This window comes from Sus scrofa, chromosome 13 (genome assembly GCF_000003025.6).
Source record: "Sus scrofa isolate TJ Tabasco breed Duroc chromosome 13, Sscrofa11.1, whole genome shotgun sequence".
Classification (NCBI taxonomy): Eukaryota; Metazoa; Chordata; class Mammalia; order Artiodactyla; family Suidae; genus Sus; species Sus scrofa.
The window spans coordinates 136,703,922-136,723,084 of record NC_010455.5 but is presented as its reverse complement, the minus strand read 5'-3'; the positions used below and the strand labels follow the sequence as shown (position 1 = coordinate 136,723,084).

General features: G+C 49.0%; 1 protein-coding gene across 10 annotated transcripts in view; it reads right to left on the bottom strand.

Moving 5' to 3' along the window:
• Positions 1-19,163, bottom strand: part of MYLK (myosin light chain kinase) — a 299,797-nt gene that overhangs the window by 86,590 nt on the left and 194,044 nt on the right. For all 10 annotated transcript variants that reach the window (XM_021070234.1, XM_021070231.1, XM_021070236.1 and 7 more), the window contains 3 exons: positions 6,278-6,415; positions 4,498-4,695; positions 3,562-3,811 (listed from right to left, as the gene is read on the bottom strand). In XM_021070234.1, the coding sequence (XP_020925893.1) occupies positions 3,562-3,811; positions 4,498-4,695; positions 6,278-6,415 (586 nt within the window). The remainder of the gene's footprint in view (positions 1-3,561; positions 3,812-4,497; positions 4,696-6,277; positions 6,416-19,163) is intronic.

The window sequence follows — 19,163 nt, the reverse complement described above, 5'->3', positions numbered from 1 at the left end:
CTATTCCTGTAGCCACAGACTTAAATCTCTGCTGGGCCTTCAAGGTAAATCATGGGTTCATTTGGAGCTTCAAGTGGTCAGAGAGGCCTGTGGCCTGGGATCCACCCCAGTCATCTAACCAGCTCGACAGCCTCATGGGCCATCTTTGGTGTCTGCACAGACTTGGTTCCAAAGTCAGGCCTGCGGCAACAGATGAGGCTGCACCCACATGCCCAGCTCAGGTGATGCCACAGAGGATGAGGGCTGTCACCCTACAAGCTGTACCTTTTACAACTAACAGAATGCTTTGGGGTCCCTGCCTCCCAAGCCCTGAATAAGAAGCCCACTCTTTGGTTACGAAGCCTTGTACCCTGTCCCACTCTGATTCACCCACCCCTGGAATGGGTTTTATTTGCAAAAATGGTTATTTTAAAATTAGAAGAACTAACTTCCTGGCAAGTATCAATCTTTTAAATATTGCAGCTAGAATCTGGAGCTGACTTGTAGACACTGTTCCTTTTAGTTCAGGAGAGAAGAGCCAGGGAAGGGGAGGGGAGGGAGAAGTCACCCACCCATGCAGTTCCTGTCATGGCTCAGCAGTAATGAATTCAACTAGTATCCATGAGGACATGGGTTCGATCCCTGGCCCCGCTCAGTGGGTTAAGGATCCAGTGCGTCTGTGAGCCTGTGGCATAGGTTGCAGACGTGGTTTGGATCCCGAGTTGCTGTGGCTGTGATGTAGGTTGGCAGCTGCAGCTCTAATTGGACCCCTAGCCTGGGAACCTCCATATGCCTCAGGTGTGGCCCTAAAAAAAAAAGAAGTCACCCACCCATATGTATCCCCCAACTTCAGTAGCGTCAGAGAGCACCCAACCCTGCCCCATCCTCCCCTTGGCATCTTCCCAGCCTCCCTGTCTCCCTCCTCAAAAGGGATTCTGTGCCAGGTCTAGGTCTGATTTCTGTCTAGGTCTGGGTCTGAGAAAAGGTGCAGGGCAGCAGGGTTGCTGGCAGGCCTGGACACACTCCCCAGGGCAACTTTCTGTGGACTTACTTGCTCCCTCTCACTGGGGACAAGGCCAAGGCCAGGGCAGCAGCCCCCCAAAGGAATGAAGAGGCTGGACTTGGGGGAGGGAAACAGGGCAAGGGCTGCATGCATGGAGACCTTTGTGCAGTGTCCCAGCTCTCCCAAGCTCCCAGCGCACTGGGGAGAAACAAAGAGTGAAGCAGTATCTGATTTAAAGTCAGAGCCGAGGGCTTCAGTCTGGGTTCTGCCACTCACCTTTGGGTGGCCGTGAACAAGCCCATGACCCCGAAGCCTCAGCTTCCCCTATTATTAAAGGAGGCAGCGGCTAGATGGTTTCTGAAGTCCCTCCCAAAAGTTTTATGACTGTCCCCAGCTGGGCCCAGACAGTCTGCCTGCCGACCTCCCAGTGCAACCCTCTACTCCGGCCTGGCAGGCTTCCCGCAGCCTTGCTCTGCTCTTTCCTGCTCTCTTGTCCTCAGCCTATCCAACAAGACTCTACTCGTTTGCCTCAAAATGCCACAAAAAGCTCATCCTTTCTAGGATGTCTGGCTTGATTACTTGAGTATTGTCTCAAAGTACCACTCCTTCCAAACAGACAAGCTCTATTCTTTTTTTTTTTTTTTTTTAGGGCCACACCTGTGGCATATGGAGGTTCCCAGGTTAGGGGTGGAATCAGAGCTGTAGCTGCTGGCCTATGCCACAACCACAGCAATGCCAGATCCTTAACCCACTGAGCAGGGCCAGGGATCAAATCTGTGTCCTCATAGATACTAGTCAGATTCGTTACTTGACAGGAACTCCTCCAAGCTCTCCTCTAACATATGATCAGTTTTCATTATTTGCACTGGTCTAAAGGAAGAAGAATCTTTTCTCTATTTTAGAGGCAGATTGGCCTTCCTGATAATAACTGGTTTTGGTATAAGGTGAAGGCCACTGGTATGTTCTGAGCATATTGCTGATGGTGGTAGGATGACCAACCAGTCCAGGACCATCTCAACAGATGACCACAGATGTTTTATTAGCTCAGCTGAAGTTTTCTGAGCCTTACCCAGCTAAATAGAATTTCCTAGCAGATCCCAAAGATGCCTAATAAATAATAAATGGCTATTTTCTCAAAAGTAACAAGTATCGGGATGGTTTGTTACGTAGCAAAAGCTAACTGATACAAGTATAAAGCACATGCCCAGAAAGGACCCAAGTGGATGGAGCACACGCCAGGTTTTGTCATTACTGCAGGAACAATGCTCCATCATGGCAGTAGCTTTGGTGTATTGCCAAAGAGCCTTAAAAATGATGGGCTTGGTACAGGGAAATGATTGATCTGGGAGAGCAAGTTCCTTGCAAGGCAGCCAGGCACCTGAGCCAGAGCAGTCCAACCATCTTTGGGATGCGGCATCACCTCTTTGCAGAGTCAAGGTGCAGACAAGTGCTCTTTTTCAATGGTAATACCAATCTTAGGGGTTGGTATTCTATCTCCACCAAGCTAGGGTTGGCATGGGATTTTAAGAGAGCGTTTTAAAGGTAGAAGACCATTTCTAGCTCACATTCACTTAAGAAATAGTTCCCTAGTGTTGCCTATGGGCAGACACTATTCTAGGCACTGGGAACACAGCCGTGGGCCTTCATAGAGCTTACTCTCCCATGTTCCCTAGGAAGACCTTATAAGAGCAGGAAAAGGAATGGGGAGAGTTGACGTCCCTGTTGTGGCTTTAAAAAGTCTACAAATTCTTTGATACCCCTCTGTCCAAGGGGTGGAACTTAATTCCCCTCCACTTGAGTGTGGGTTGTACTTAGTGACTGACTTCTTACAAATAGAATGCGGCAGAAGTAGTAGCATGTGACTTCCAAGGACAGGTCAGAGAAGACACTGCAGGATGCCTATGGTTCTCCCTCTTGGATCACTAGCTCTGGGGAAGCCAGCTGCCATGTCACAAAGACACTCAAGCAGCCCTAGGGAGAGGTCTACACAGCAAGGAGCTGAGGCTTCCAGCCAACAGCCCTGTCAGTGAGCTGTCATAGAAGTGGAGTCTCTAGACTTAGTCAAGCCTGCAGAAACAGCAGCCCTCACTGAAATCTTCCCTGAAACCTCATGTAAAACCCTGAGCTAAAAATTACTAGCTAAGCTGCTTCAAATTCCTGACCCATACAAACTGTGAGAATATCATTGTTGCCTTAAACGGCTAAGTACGGGGATAACTTATTACTCTGCACTAGTAACTAATCCCTTGATCCTGCTCTTTTCCAATTTTTCATCCATCTGCCCTCCTCATATTCTTCCTGTACCAAACAATGGGGGACCACAAGCCAGGATGTAATAAGACGGAGGACTCTGGGGGACTGAGCACAGAATGGAAGGTTCTCTGTGAAGCTCTGTTGTTCTGAAGCAGAAGAAACATAAGCTTGTCAGCAGCACCAAGCCCGCACTTTCTTGACCTTGGAGCCCAGCCCCACATTATTTTGTGGTTCCTCTAGCTTCCCAGACCTGGGTGGAGATTTTTCTGTGAGGTAGGAATTTGGGGGACTGGGGTTAAAGGAGGGGGCAGGACATGCAGACTCACTTGAGCAGGATCTCATACTGGCCGGCGTGCCAGGGCTGCACGTTCTTGAGAACCAGGGTGAACACGTCCTCATTCTGCAGCACCTCGAAGTGGCCAGTGTCTTTGGAGAGGGCTTTGCCGTCTCGGAGCCAGTGCACAGTAGGGAAGGGGTCCCCAGCTATGGCACAGGAGATGAGGACACTCTGGCCCAGGCAGGCTGTCACAGAGCGGGGCTTGCTGATGAACCAAGGCTGGGTGCCGTCCTGAGGCTCTGGAAGTTAGCAAAGCTTTGAGTTAGAGGGAGGTCTTTGGGCCGAGAGCATCCACTCAGCTGTCCCTGGGGGTGCAGGTCAGAAGACAGCATGTCACCCAAGGAACAGCTTGTGCAGAGATGACTTTTGTTGGACCTACAGGTGGAGCACATTGTTCTCATGGCAAATCTGCCTTGGTTATTTCTCAGAGGATAAGATTCACATGCGTTTGCATTTCCAAAGCAAGGGGAGGTCACCGAGAAGGGACAGGGGCACTGGGATAGGTGCCGGGGATCAACCTGAGATGCGAAGGGTTGAAGGATGTCACTTGTTGCATGTGTGTTCACCTTGTCTCTCCTCCTAAGCAGAGGTCCTCATAGGCCACACCTCACCTCCCAAGCTATCACTGCCAAACTGTTAGTGCATTTGGAGAACTCTCTCCTAGCACTCTACGCAGCTTGTCACCACTACAGCAGAGAGGGCAGGGGCTTTCGAAGGCAGGGAAGGGTGGCTCAACTCAGCCAGGGCCTGAGATGGAGGGTGGTGAGCTGCACTGGGGTTGGGATGGGATCAAGGAAGGGAGGGGTCCCAGGTGGGAACAAAGGAAACTCATATGGTTTCCTGGCCTCCTGTCACCATTGGAGAGACTGTGGCAGCGCCTCCTCCCCATCCCTGCCCCCGGCCCTGGTCAGCAGGTCAGCCTCACCTTGCACCGTGAGCACGGCCTGGGTGCGGACCTCTCCTGCGCTGTTCCAGGCTTCACAGGTGTATGTGCCTGTGTCTTCTGGGAACACTTCCTGGATACAGAGGCTGTGCCGAGTGCCCCTCTGCTCAAAGTGGAAGTCCTCCGACTCCTGGATCTCATTCCCATCGTGAAGCCAGATGACCTCAGGGGGTGGGTTCCCTGTAGGGCGAGGAGGTGGGGCAGGGGGCTGGTCAGGGAGGCGGGGCTTCCCCAGGGCAACTCTACTGCTTCATGCTGGGACTTAAGTACTAAATACACAGCTCTCCACATTTCAGGTTTCCCGTCCTTAAAGTCCTTAAAACATTCTGACCCCCGTCTACCTCCTAGGCTTACTGGGAGGAGTCAATAAAGGAGTAGTCTCCTCAGCCGTCCAGGAGAAAAGCAGATTAGAATAGCATCTGACACAAAATAAGTACCCAATGCATGTTCATTATAATTATTTAACAACAGATTTGGGGAACCCAGAGATGAAAATATATCACTGCAGAGACGAAAAAGAAAACCCAGGAAGAATGATTTTTAAAATCAGAATTCATGCCGCGTGAGAATAATGCGTGGCAGCCGGACCGCTGGGTTCTCAGCTCTGTCTCCTGCTCGGCACTGCCTCACACGGGGCGCCCACGCCCAGGCAATGCTGATGCGACTTCGCAGAAACCCCCTTGTCAGTTTTCACCAGAAGGAAAGCTCCTTTGGCGCTTCGATTGGCTGCCCACACAAGTGTTGTCCGAGGGTGAGGATGGATGCCAGGCTGGCTTTCTAAACGCAGCTCGTGGTGGGAAGCATTTTCAGTTTTTACCAGTCTACTTCCCCGAGTAGCTTCTAGAAATTGGTTGGGGCTTAAAACCACAGCCTCCTGGGGGGGTTTCCTCTGTGCTAAGAGCTGAGCCCTGATGCTCTGCTTCCCGGGGTACAAGGCCCCAGGAATGGCTGCTGGGGATGCTGTCGAGTGTTAGGCTCTCTTAAGGATAGAGGGGACCACCATCATCTCTGATGGGTCAGCCAGCACGTGTCTGGAGGGTGAGCACCTCTGATTTCTATCAACTCATGGAGTGTATGTAGGGGAGGGGACCCAGCCTTCTGCCTGTACGGTTCCAGGATGCCTCCAACCTGTGGGAGCAGAGGATTTACTCAAGGATCCCTAAGAGAGTGAGCCACGGGTTCTCTCTCAGCTCATCTTTACTGTTCCTAAGAGCAAAAGGAACTGAAGAACCAGAGAGGACCTCCAGGCTGTCAGCGGGACTCATCTGAGGCCAGCACGAGCCTGTGGCTCTAAGTCTGTGCCAGGAAACTCCCCAGGCTTCTCTTGCAGCCTTGGCCTCCAGCAAGGGCTGTGACATCTCACAGTGGGCAGCTCATCCTATGCTCTTGTCACCTGTCTGTTTCAGAAGGCCCTCTGCTCCGTCTTCTTACCTTAACATTTGAATAGAACAACTGAGACTCTCTTCTGAGAGTTGGGATGTTCTCACATCACCTAGTCTTAGACCAGCGTTCCCATCTCCCAGCTATATTGGCCATGCTATGTTTTCAATTAATCCCTTCCCCTGGACCACTCAACTTTCAATCCAGAAAATCCTGCCCAGAAAAGCAGAAAGAGGACCCACTTCTTTGGGCCCACGGTCTGACTTTCCCATGCTGATTTTCTGGCGGATCCGTGCTCTGAGCGGAATGTCGGGAAGTGATGCCATGTTGCCACCAAGCCTGTTTTCACGTCTACCCCGAGGAGAAGGATGCAGGAACAGACCTGACACCTGGACTGTCATGGTGACCTGGCTCCCATCCATGACGCTGAGATCAGAGAGACCCTGCAGGAAGATGGGTGCCATGGGCTTGCTGGGGGCAGCGGGCAGGAGGTACTCACTCTTCCCATCACTCTTCTTTTCTGTGTGGCAAACAGAACGTGGGGTGAACTTTCATTCATTCGTTTCAGAGACACAGACTAAAGGACCACTTTGCACATGGATGTGTCAGGGCTCCAGTTTCCACCAGAAACTGACCGCTGCCAGGTAAGTGTGGGAAGCCCTGGAGATCCCTAGGAACAAGGTGTGCCCATTTCCCTGCCTGGCATGACAGTGCTCCTGCCCTATAGCAGGGAAAGGATGAGGCCTCTGTGGAGCCATGCCCTGTCTAGGCTCTGCCTCCTCAGGAGAACTTCCAGTGAGGAACCAATACTTGGCATCTTAGAGGTTTTGATTTTTCTTAAATTTAATTTTTATTTATTTATTTATTTATTTATTTTTTGGTTGCACCTGTGTCTTGCAGAACTTCCCAGGTCAGGGACTGAACCTGCACCAGAGCACTGACCATGCCAGATCCTTAACCCGTCGAGCCATCAGGGAACTCCAAATCTTTTGAATAAGTGATACATTCACAGGGCATAAAATCAAAAAGGTACAAAGAGTATGTGTAAGTCTCTCTTCTACCCCTGTCCTCTGACCAAGTGCCTCTCCCCAGATGCAACCAATTTTCTGTTTTTCGATCCGGCGTTGCCATGAGCTGTGGTGTGGGTTGCAGACGTGGCTCGGATCCCGAGTTGCTGTGGCTCTGGCGTAGGCCGGTGGCTACAGCTCCGATTCAACCCCTGGCCTGGGAACCTCCATATGCCGCGGGAGTGGCCCAAGAAATAGCAACAACAACAACAACAACAAAAGACAAAAGACAAAAAGACCAAAAAAAAAAAAAATGATAGCACACTATAAGCAGTGATTGGCAGCTTGCCTTTTCATCTAATGATACAGTTGTCCCTGGGGATCTGCAGGGTATTGGTACCAGAACCCTTTGCAGATACCAAAATCCGCAGACACTCAAGTCTGTTACATAAAGTGGGGTAATATTTGCATATAACCCAAACTGGTTACCAGAACCCCTTGCAGATACCAAAATCCGCAGACATTCAAGTCTGTTATATAAAGTGGGGTAATATTTGCATATAACCAAATATTCCTCCTGTATACTTTACTCATCTCTTAGAATACTTAAAATATCTAGTGCAATGTAAATACTATGCAAATAGATGCCAGTGCAGCCAACTCGTTTTGCTTTTTGAAACTTCCTGGACCTTTTCTTCCTCAAATATTTTCGATACGCAGTTGATTGAATCCATAGATGCAGGACCTGTGGCTACAGAGGGCTGACTGTCTACCTTGATGTTTCTTGTGAGACAGAAGGGAGAGCTTCCAAACTGTTTTCTAGGGCTGTGTGATGCTCCATTACCGTCTCCTGAGATTTTAAGCACCTCGAAAAAGTCAAAGACACTACATCATTAAAATGACTAAAAGGAAAGACTGATCACCTAAGTACGGGTGCTGGCAAGGAATGTGGAGCAACTGGAACGCTCCTATGGTGCTGGCATGAGCGCAAAATAGTACAGACCCTTCTGAAAATTTTGGCTTTTAAGTTTAACTTCTTAAAAAGTTAAACATACATGGAGTTCCCGTCGTGGTGCAGTTGTTGGCGAATCCGACTAGGAACCATGAGGTGGTGAGTTCGATCCCTGGCCTTGCTCAGTGGGTTGAGGGTCCGGCATTACCGTGAGCTGTGGAGTGGGTTGCAGACGCAGCTCAGATCCCGCATTGCGTAGGCCAGCGGCTACAGCTCCAATTTGACCCCTAGCCTGGGAACCTCCATATACTGTGGGTGCAGCCCTAAAAAGACAAAAAAAAAAAAAAAAGTTAAACATGTATTTACCATCTGATCTATTCATTCTACTCCTGGGTATTTACACACCAGAAACGAAAGCACACGTCCATGTAGAGATGTGTACACAAACCTTCATAGCAGCTTGGTTCCTAAGAGCCCCAAACTGGAAACAACCCAAATATCCACCAACAAATGAATTGAGACAAATTATGACACATCCATCCTATGGAATATTACTCAGCGCTAGTGACAGACACAAGAGGGACAGTCTCACAAAAATTAACCGAATGAGAGAAGCCAGGCACAGAAAGAGTGCACACTGGGTGATTCCCTTTATCTAAAAGTCTAAAAAAAAATTAAAAAATAAAAAAAAATTTAAAAAAAAAGGGAGTTCCTGTCGTGGTGCAGTGGTTAACGAATCCGACTAGGAACCATGAGGTTGCGGGTTCGGTCCCTGCCCTTGCTCAGTGGGTTAAAGATCCAGCGTTGCCGTGAGCTGTGGTGTAGGTTGCAGACGCAGCTCGGATCTTGCGTTGCTGTGGCTCTGGTGGAGGCCAGTGGCTACAGCTCCGATTCGATCCCTAGCCTGGGAACCTCCATATGCCGCGGGAGCAGCCCAAAGAAATAGCAAAAAGACAAAAAAAAAAAAAGAAAGTCTAGAAGAGGCAAACTACAGTGACAGGAAGGTCGTCGGGGAGAGGGGCTCAGGGAAGCATGTGGGGGTGATGGAGATGTTCATTTCCTAAAACCATGTGATGGTTTCGTGTGTGAAAGTTTCAAATTAAATGCCATAAATATATGCAGCATGCTGTATAAGTTGTTTGTATATTTTAGATAAGCAATGAGATCCTGCTGTGTAGCACTGGGAACTATATCTAGCCACATATGACAGAGCCTGACAATGTGAGAAGAAAAAAGAATGTACATATATGTATGTGTGACTGGGTCACCTTGCTGTACAGCAGAAAATTGACAGGACACTGTAAACCAGCTGTAATGAAAAACATAAAAATCATTCTATAAAAAATAAATAAAACCCAAGATGTATAAAAACAGGTATATATGCAGTGTGCGGTAGCCAGATCATTTCACTAAAAACTGGGGGGTGGGGGGAGCTCTCTGGGAGAGGGAGGGGGTATACCAGCTAGCCACTGACAAAAACTAGAACTCTGGGTTCAGGGCTGCTGGCCACCCATTCCGTTCTCTGGGGAGATGGGTTAAGCTGGCTTTCCCTCATCCTTGGGCTCCTCTGCAAGCCGGGCTCTGAGCTACCTCACGTGAGCTGAAGCGGGAGGGGCAGCAAGGAGGCCAGGCTGGGGTCTGTTTCCCACCAGGACAGGCCTCCCTGCTGTCCTGTCTCTGACCGTGCCCTTGGTCCTGCAGGCCAGGTGGCTCTGACCAGCCATCATTCTTATTTAGCTTTTTTGTTTTTGTCTTTGGGGGTGAGGGCACAGTGGGGACCAAGAGGGCTATGGTATCTCTAGGCTAGGCTCTGCGTTTGAGGGGAGGGACTGCCGTATTTGGAGTCCTTAGTGCAGGGGCCGCACAGCAAATTTTCTCCAGGAGGCCTGCAGCCAGTGGGGTACATTTCCAGGCTGCTCTTTTCCTACCTGGAAAGGCCTGACTCCAAACTGGCCACTCAGTTGTTACCTGCTGGCTCTGAGGGCAAAATATGGCCCACCGTGGAGCACGACCTGGGAGGCTAGGGGACAAGTTCCCCCAGTGCGGGGGCTGTGTGAAGGGCATGGGGCTGGAGAGCGAGGGGTGGCAGGGCCCAGGAGCAGAGGCTGGACTCTCAGAGCCGTCCTGCCCCAGGCCTCCATCTCACTGCCTTTGACAGAGGGGCCACGGGGCAGCCTTGGCCTTGACAGAAGGCCCTGGGCATGCACTTGGGGAACCCGGTATTGGAAAGGCAGAGATCGCCTTGCTCTGCCTGGGCTGCAGTAGCCAGGAAAGCAGGCTGCCTCGGGAGAGTTGAGGAATTTCCTGTTGCACAGATTGAGAAGGCTTGAGGACAAAATGTTTTTGCCTGTCCTGAGCCCTTGCTGCTCCCTCCTCTGCTATCTCAGCCAGAGTCCCCAGTCTCTCAGAGCACTTTGCAGACAGGCCCTTATTGCAAGTGCTGCTGGAACATCAAACACCCCAGCTCCCTTTCCTTCGAGCCAACAACCACTCCTCTGCCCCCACACCGGGGTCTTCCTATGGCCCAGCTTCCTGACCTGGTCATGCCTCCCATGTGGCAGCACACTGGTTCTCTGAAAGCCACTGAAATGTAGGATCTGAGGCCAGGTCCTGGTTGTGGACAGGTCACTGTCTCTCTCCAGCTCAACTTCCTTATCTGTATTTAGGGTAATAATAGTATCATCACAGAACCTGGGGGTTTTAAAAAGGTGAAAGGCGAAAAAACGTTGTCTGACTCTCTGTCATCAGTGGTGGCATGTGTGTGAGGCTGGCATGGGAGCTGACTCACACCTACCCACTGGGCTCAATTACCTGGTGGGTTTATCAGCAGTAAAAGAACAAACAGAGGGGTTCCCACCATGGCTCAGTGGGTTAAGTACCCAACTAGTAACCATGAGGACGTGGGTTCCATCACTGGCCTTGCTCAGTGGGTTAAGGATCCAGTGTTGCCATGAGGTGCAGTGTAGGTTGTAGACATGGCTTGAATCTGGCATTGCTGTGGCATAGGCAGGCAGCTGCGGCTGCTCCAATTCAACCCCTAGACTGGGAACTTCCATATGCCGTGAGTGTGCTCCCCCTCCCCCAAAAAAGAACAAACAGGGCCTGGGCCCTCACCCCAGGATTATTGTTTTTTTTTTTCCCCGCATCCATGGCATATAGGAGTTACCAGGCTAGGGATCAAACCTGTACCACAGCAGCTACCCAAGCCACAGCAGTGAAAATGCTGGGTCCTTAACGCAGTGCGCCACAAAAGAACTCCAAAGCAGACTTTTTTTTTGTCTTTTCTAGGGCCGCACCTGCAGCATATGGAAGTTCCCAGGCTAGGGATTTAATCGGAGCTGTAGCCGCCAGCCTATACCACAACCATAGCAGCATGGGATCCAAGCCACATCTGCGACATACACCACAGCTCACAGCAATGCTGGATCCTTAACCCACTGAGCAAGGCCAGGGATCAAACCCATATCCTCAAGGTTCCTAGTCAGATTTGTTAATCACTGAGCCACGACAGGAACTCCGCTGACAGACTCATTTTTAAGTGACCCAAGGGAAATACTGTTAGGAATACAAACGTGTGGCTTAAAAATCTCATGGATAAATCTAAAGTACATCTAAAGTAAGTTTAGAACAAACTTTCGCTGCCCTCCCTCCAAGAGAGGGATGAGGGAGAGTGCCTGAACCTGTGCGAACTGCCCCAGGCAGGCATTTACTTCCAAAGGCGCCTGTCGCCTCTGACCCTGTTCCTTCCTCCTGAGGCCCCACGGCAAGAATAGAGAGAAGAGAGAAGAGACTGGGAATAAATGTGCAGATGCACCTGTTCTCAGGCCTGCTGTTTTGGGTCACAGGGACCAGAGCAGCTGTCACTTGGGCCAGCCAGTGGCTGAGTCGTCCATCCCCTGCATTCCATTGCCCCTGTGCCTTCATGGGGTGAGCAAACAAGCGCTACAAACACATTCTGTGCTGGTGCTGGGATTCGGGAGCCAGTGAGGACGGTAGATTTGGGGCGAGCAGCTTCTTTTAGGCAACTTGAGACAGCAGCCCTCACTTGAATCCCAACACCCCAGTCCCAACCCCCTCACCCCACTTTACTGGTAGTGAGACCAGGGCACACTCATAAACAACTTGCTAAGGTCCCAGAGCCAGTATCAGGCAGGCCCGGAGCTGACACCCAGGCCTCCTGATGGCAGGGCCAAGCTGTTCCAGAAGCTGCCTCTTCCACGGAAGCTAGCCACCTCCAGGGGCACCTAGGCCGAACTCTCCATGCGGACAAATGTCCTGTGCTGACCCCCACCCTAGGCCCTTGACAAGGGGGGAAAGCTGAGGCAGAGCAGGGGAAGCCAGAGGAAAAGGGCAGGACATGTGTATTTCATTTAATTCCAAAGCCACACGACGTACTCTGGCTCATCTGTGGCCGACAGACTGTGAGTCAATTTCTGTTCACTCTTACACGGACTTGATAAAATAAGAAGACACAAACGGAGACAGGCATTGTGAACTCATAACTCAAAGCTCAAGCCCTGTGAGCTGAAGCAAGTTCCCCCACTTAAGCCTTGGTGTTGTTTCCTCTAAGCTGATAAGAACACAGTTATTGCCAACTCCTGACGGTCATGCAATAGCAATAAGGGTACTGCATATGTCGTCAGTATAATGCACGACAGATACTGCAGGGTTTTCAGATGCGTGAGAGAAAGAACACTTGTAAAACAGCTATAAGAACATCTGGCACATCATAAACACAAGGATAAATGCTCTGCACCTTTCCTAATCCAACTGCCTGTTTTTTGGTTGGGCAAACTCATTCTGACAATCCCCAGGATGAGAAAAGTCTTCCAAACCAGGGGTTTCACAGCTAGTCAGGCAGATATCTGAAAGGTCTCGGCTGCCACTGAGACGACATTGTAACAATTCCTTACCAAGTTCAGCACTTGGTGATTCTAAAGGATTCTAGGGAATGTCCGCGGCTCTCAGTGCTATTCTCAGCACCCCAGGAACGCAGACCGTGGCTTTATTTTACAGCGTTGGAACTTGAGTCTCAGAGGAAGAAGCGGGCCTGGCCCGAGTGATGACATGGCCAACAGGGTCCTGGTCTGGACGTTCCCTGTCTCCTGTCACCTAGATTCCCCTAGGAGCTTTCTGTCATTGCTTGTGTCGGTGCCCAGGGTCACTGGTTCTCCTAGAGATTCTTTCTTCGGTTGTGCTTTAGCTGTCACCTGGCACAGCCCTGGTCTGAGCTAGGGTAGGAGGGCCGGGGTCTGAGGCGAGAGGCCCCCAGTGGCCACGGTGCCACAGGGAACCTGAGCCTCCCTCATTTGGGGAGGGCAGGCACAGGCCCTGGTACATCAATAGCAAGGGAGGGGTCCCTGGGGCCCAGTGACAGACTTGCTACCCAGCTCAAATAGGGCCAGACTAAATCTACCCCAGGTTTCCCTGCAGCTGTGCTTCCTCTGCTCTGCTGAGACCAAGCCTAGTCAGGCCCTTCCTTCAGGAATCCAGGACTCACTGAGCCACCCCAATTTACTAGCCCAGGACTAAAGATCTGAAGTAGACGTGTCTGCGGCTCTAGTACTTTGTCAGTTGGCCACTCACTCACTGACTCAGTCTGCCATAAACTGAGCAGCCAGGTACTAGGGGCTCTGGTCCATTTTCAGAGAAAGGAAAAGGACCAGGCTTGTCCTCCAGTGGGAAAGACGAGAGCTCAGATTAAGCATGCTCATGAGGAGTTTCCATCGTGGCACAGCAGAAATGAATCCGACTAGGAACCATGAGGCTGTGGGTTCGATCCCTGGCCAAGATCAGTGGGTAAAGGATCTGGTGTTGCCGTGAGTTGTGGTATAGGCTGCAGACACAGCTTGGATCCTGCATTGCTGTGGCTGTGGTGTAGGCTGGAAGCTGTAGCTCCGATTGGACCCCTAGCCTGGGAACCTCCATGTGCCACGGGTGGTAAAAACGATGCTACATAGACTACAGCTGCAGCAGGACTTAGGAAAGAGGAGTGAGAGGAGAGAGGAGAGAGAGGATGGGAGAGAAGGGATGTGGGAGAAGGATGAAGGCAAAAGGGAAGAGAGAGCAAGGGAGAAAGAGAGAGAGAGCTTTCTGACCATGCAGACCCTCCAAGTTGTCCCTCCTTGGCCATTTTTGCTCTGATTTAACTCATCAGAAACGCTTTTTGAAGATAGTTCCTAGTCATGAACGTAAACATAAGATTCTTGCTCTGGGGAAGCAAAAGCATCAAACGAATGACTTCCCAGGGGCTCAGAGCAGTAAAGCAGAGAGCACGTGGGCTGCAGCAGCAGGAGGCCTAGAGCCGCTGCCTCTTAGCTGGGCTATTGACCTCGGAGCCTTGGTCTTCCTCCCCCATAAAGTGGACTGAATTCAAAAGTGGAAAGTGGAGTTGTTACGGGAATCAAATTAAAAAACCCCCAGCCTTTCTAACCAATTAGATTTTGTCCATCAAAACAACGTTCCTCATTGAAAACACTAATTGATAGGGGTCTCAGTTTAAAACACTTACATGAACTGGTATTAGCCCAGTATTAGATTTTGAAAAGCTCTTATTTAGGGAGAGTTAAGAACCCACACGACAGGTGCTACTGCTTATCTTTCCCATTTATTTTCATACAATAACCAGTATAACTCCATTTCTCAACCCTGGAGACGTGAGGGAGGCCTTTGTCTTCTCTTAGGTTTGAATTTTTTTTTCCTTTCTTTCTACATCCACATCTGTGGCCTACAGAAGTTCCCAGGCTAGGGGTTGAATCAGAGCTGCAGGTATCAGCCTGCACCACAGCCACAGCAACACTGGATCCAATCCCTGTCTGTGACCTATGCCACAGCTTGCAGCAACACCAGATCCTTAACCCACTGAGCAAGGTCAGGGATCGCACCCTTATCCTCACGGACACTATGTTGGGTTCTTAACCCACTGAGCCATAATGGGAATTCCTGGGCTTGAAATTAAGAACCACTGTAGCCTTTGTGCAGGGCAGGTGTGATCTCAGTGTCTAGATTGCAATAACTCTCCTGGTCTTCCCTTTTGTGACCTTCTTTTCCTTCTATGGGTTTAGGAAGAAAAGCAAGTCTGAATTTCTCCATAGAAGCACTTCTCCCACCTGTCAACTGTTACCAGCCAACATGATGCTCTCTAAAGCACCCTCAAGTTTGTGCATCTGAATGTGTACTTAACACACGCATTTATACATTGAGTAGTTTGCCAGAAAATGGCCCTCAGCAGGCTCCCAGCTCATTCAAAACTTGTGTCAGATTAAAACAAAAATTACGGAATGTTACCTTTAAACTGTTTAAACAGATGCCACAAGTATAAAACAGAGATAGAAGGCTGGTATGGAATACCCTGCCATCTAAAGATGGGACCACCATTTGCTAAGAGAGACCACCGCCAACTGCTGTCACAGCCTTTTACTAAGTCCTGCTGTCAAAGTCTCAGGCCCTGTCTGTCAGCAGCTTCCCTGCTCTGACCCCAGCACCCCTGGATCCACAGGTGGTCACCAAAAAAAAAAAAAAAAAAAAAAGGAAGGAACAGCCCTCCCCTACTTCCCAACATTACCTCCCCAACACCTCTCAGGCACAGACACTCAGACCTCTTGACGATGCATAGTTAAGGGGATGGAAAACAATTGCCTTTATCTCAGATCTACTGAAGATTTTCCTTAAGCTTGGAACCTGAGCTATTTTGCTTAGTCATAAAAATGCAAAATACCGTTCCAACAACAAATGTGAGTCACTCAAACCCTGGGATACCATGGAAATTCAGTAAATCACCAACAGAAGGGACTTCTGGAGGCACAATCCTCCCTTCTTCCTTTATTTGGTGCTCACAATGCAGCAGGGTCCAGGGATCACGGTCCAGCCTCCTCCTCTCTTTCTAAGTTCTAGGACTGCTGACTCTAGAAGGCTCATCAAGGAAGGTGACCTTCACCCAGCCACCCCTGCCCACATCTGCAGGGCATTTATGTACAGTGTGTGTAAATCCCTCCCCAGGGGTGTATGGGAATTCTCTTCCAGCAAGTCCATCTCTCAACTCCAGAAACATACTTGGAGAGTTGGCAAAAAGTCTGCACAAAAAGAGATCCTATCCAGAGTCTTGCTCTCTCTTTTGGCTTTTCTTCTCCCCATTGGTTTCTCTAGAACCTAAGAAGCAAATGGGAAGAAGTGGAAAGGAAAAGAATGGAAGGCAATAATGACTTAGGACTTATCCCCAAATCTCCAACCAGTAATGATAGGGTTTCCGGATGGCAAGCAGGAATCATTGCCACCACCGCCTTCTTGCTGCCTCAGAAGGTGTAATCAAACTCTAAACCCAAAGGTTTACCATCCAAACCAGCCGATGTTCCCTCCACAGGCGTGTCTGGAAACCACACTCTCCACCACACTGTCAAAGCCCGGATCGCATTTTGCCATTAGGAACACAAAGCTGTAATTCTGGACGGCATTCCTGACCAAGGACTCTGAGCAGATTGATGCCAGAGGTGACCTGCCACGGCTGAAGAAGTAGACAGTGACACAGCTCCAACTGTCCAGGGAGTAAAACGAGGCTCCGCTTTCACGACGTGGACATAAACACAGAAACATATACTCGGGAGTCCTTCTGTGACAGGAAGGGCCCACACGGCCACAACACCATTTCTGCTGTATCGACTTACATCCAACTAAAATACTGGTTATAAAGTAATTTAACATTTCTTTGCTGGCCTATCCTAGAATTTAGAAGACTATGGACAGATGTTGGAAGTGGACCAAGGTTCTTAAAAAACAGACAAAAAAGACAAGGTAAAACTCATGTTTATCTTTCTCTTTCAATAAATTTCTCTTTAGACGTTCCCATTGTGGCTCAGTGGGTTAAGAACCTGACATTGTGTCCGTGAAGATGTGGGTTCGATCCTTGGCCTCGCTCAATAGGTTAAGGATCCAGTGTTGCTGTAAGCTGTGGCGTATGTCACGGATGTGGCTCAGGTTGCAGATATGGCTTGAATGTGGTGTTGCTGTGGCTGTGCCTTAGGTCTGCAGATGCAGCTCTGTTTGGACCCTTGTCCTGGGAACTTCTGTATGCCACAGGTGTGGCCCTAAAAAGAAAAAGAAAAAAAAAGTTCTCTTTAAAATGTCTTAAAAATATTTTTAGTGTTTTAAAAACAAACAACACAATTTAAAAAAATGGGCAAAAGATCTAAATAGACATTTCTCCAAAGACACACGGATGGCCAAAAGACACATGAAAAGACGCTCAACATCACTAAGTAGAGAAATGCAAATCAAAACTACTACAAGGTACCACCTTACTCCAGCCAGAATGGCCATCATCAAAAAGTCTACACATAATAAATGCTGGAGAGGGTGTGAAGAAATGGGAACTCTATTATACTGCTGGTGGGAATGTAAGCTGATGCAACCACTATGGGGAACAGTATGGAGGTTTCCCAAAAAACTAAAAATAGAACTACCATATGATCCAGCAATTCTACTCCCAGGCATATATCCAGAGAAAACCATACTTTGAAAAGATACATGCTCCCCAGTGTTCACAGCAGCACTATTTGCAATAGCCAAGACATGGAAGCAACCTAAATGTCCATCGAGAGCGGAGTGGATAAAGATGTGGTACATATATACAATGGACTATTACTCAGCCATAAAAAAGGACAAAATAATGCCATTTGCAGCAACATGGATGGACCTAGAAACTATTATACTGAGTGAAGTTAGTCAGATGGTGAAAGACAAACATCACATGATATCATCTAAATGTGGAATCTGAAAAAGGATACAAATGAACTGATGTGCAGAACAGAATCAGACTCAAAGACATTGAAAAACTTATGGTTATCAAAGGGGACAGGTTGGGGGGTAGGAGGGATGGACTGGGGCTTTGGGACTGATGATATATGCACAATGAGGTATATGGAATTACTGGCCAACAGGGACCTGCTGTATAGCACAGAGAACTCTACCCAGTATTCTGCGATAATCTATGTGGGAAAAGAATCTGAGAGAGAATGGATACATATGCCTGGATCACTTTGTTGCACAGCAGAAATTATTGCAACCTTGTAAATTAACTATACTTCAGGGAAACTTAAAAATATTTTCAGTGTTTTTAAACTCATGGAGAGGAAGGTCCATACTTGACACCAACTGGACAGACTGCATAGTGTCCAAAGCACCCGCCAGTGTCCTCCAGTCAAAATGGAGGGAGGCTTTCAGTGCCCAAAGCTGCCCCACAGAGGGCCCGTCACTCATCTGAAAACCAGTTGGGTTTCTACTGATGCTTTCATCTCCCTAACTTGGCTAACTTCCCTGGTGCCTGCTGTTTTCATTAGGGGCTCATTATCAAAACAAATACTCTAATAAATATACTAAGTTTCATTTTTTCTTTCAGAAAAATCACATTTTGGTTTGCCTTTGTTTTAACTTACCCACATTTTATGTCCTTAGGTGCCTTTAAATGGCCCAGAAGGCCTTCAATTAAACAAACAAACCATTAGGCTAAGACACGAAGTCAAACGGGGAACAATTAGCAGGTTAATAAATCTAGTCACTTAAGAATTTTAGTCTTGACCAAGATACTCCAGGGGCAGATAAATGAAGATATTCTAGCCTAAGGAAGCCCCCACACTGATGACTCAGTGCAAATACACTGAAATACACTCTGCTTCAAGACCTTCTTAAATTCCTGGGTTCCGCAGGAATTTAGATTTATCATCCTTCAGGCTGTGTCCTGGGTCAGGAGGCCTGGTTAACTGTTGGGGACATTTTTCCTAGTGTGGGAGGAGGAAAGAAGGAATGTCTGTTGGGGGGCTCTTGAGAGGTAGTCTGCGGGTTTGCGGCTCAGTCCCGTGAGCCTTGAGCCCCCAGACGTGGAAGGAGGTGGAGGCGCCACCCTCCATGCTACCGAGGACACACATGCCTCTGTTTCTCTTTCATTCATTCATTGAACACACGCTCACATAACAGGCCCCATGCGACATGCAACAATGAATATGACACGGTCCCTGCCTGCAGGGAGCTTCCAATCTGGCAAGGAAGACAAAGCAATGTGAGAGACTCCATGAGTAAAAAACTTTCTCCTCTCCCCTGAGGCCTGGCATGATGTACCCCTGCCCTCTCTCTGAACCCAGTCTCTACCACTTGGCGCCCACTCCCTTTGCTCCAGCCTCACCTTCCCTTGATTTGGAAGATTTTTTTTTTTTTTTTTTTTTGTTTTTGTCTTTTTGCCTTTTCTAGGGCCGCTCCCACGACATATGGAGGTTCCCAGGCTAGGGGTCGAATCGGAGCTGTAGCCACTGGCCTATGCCGGA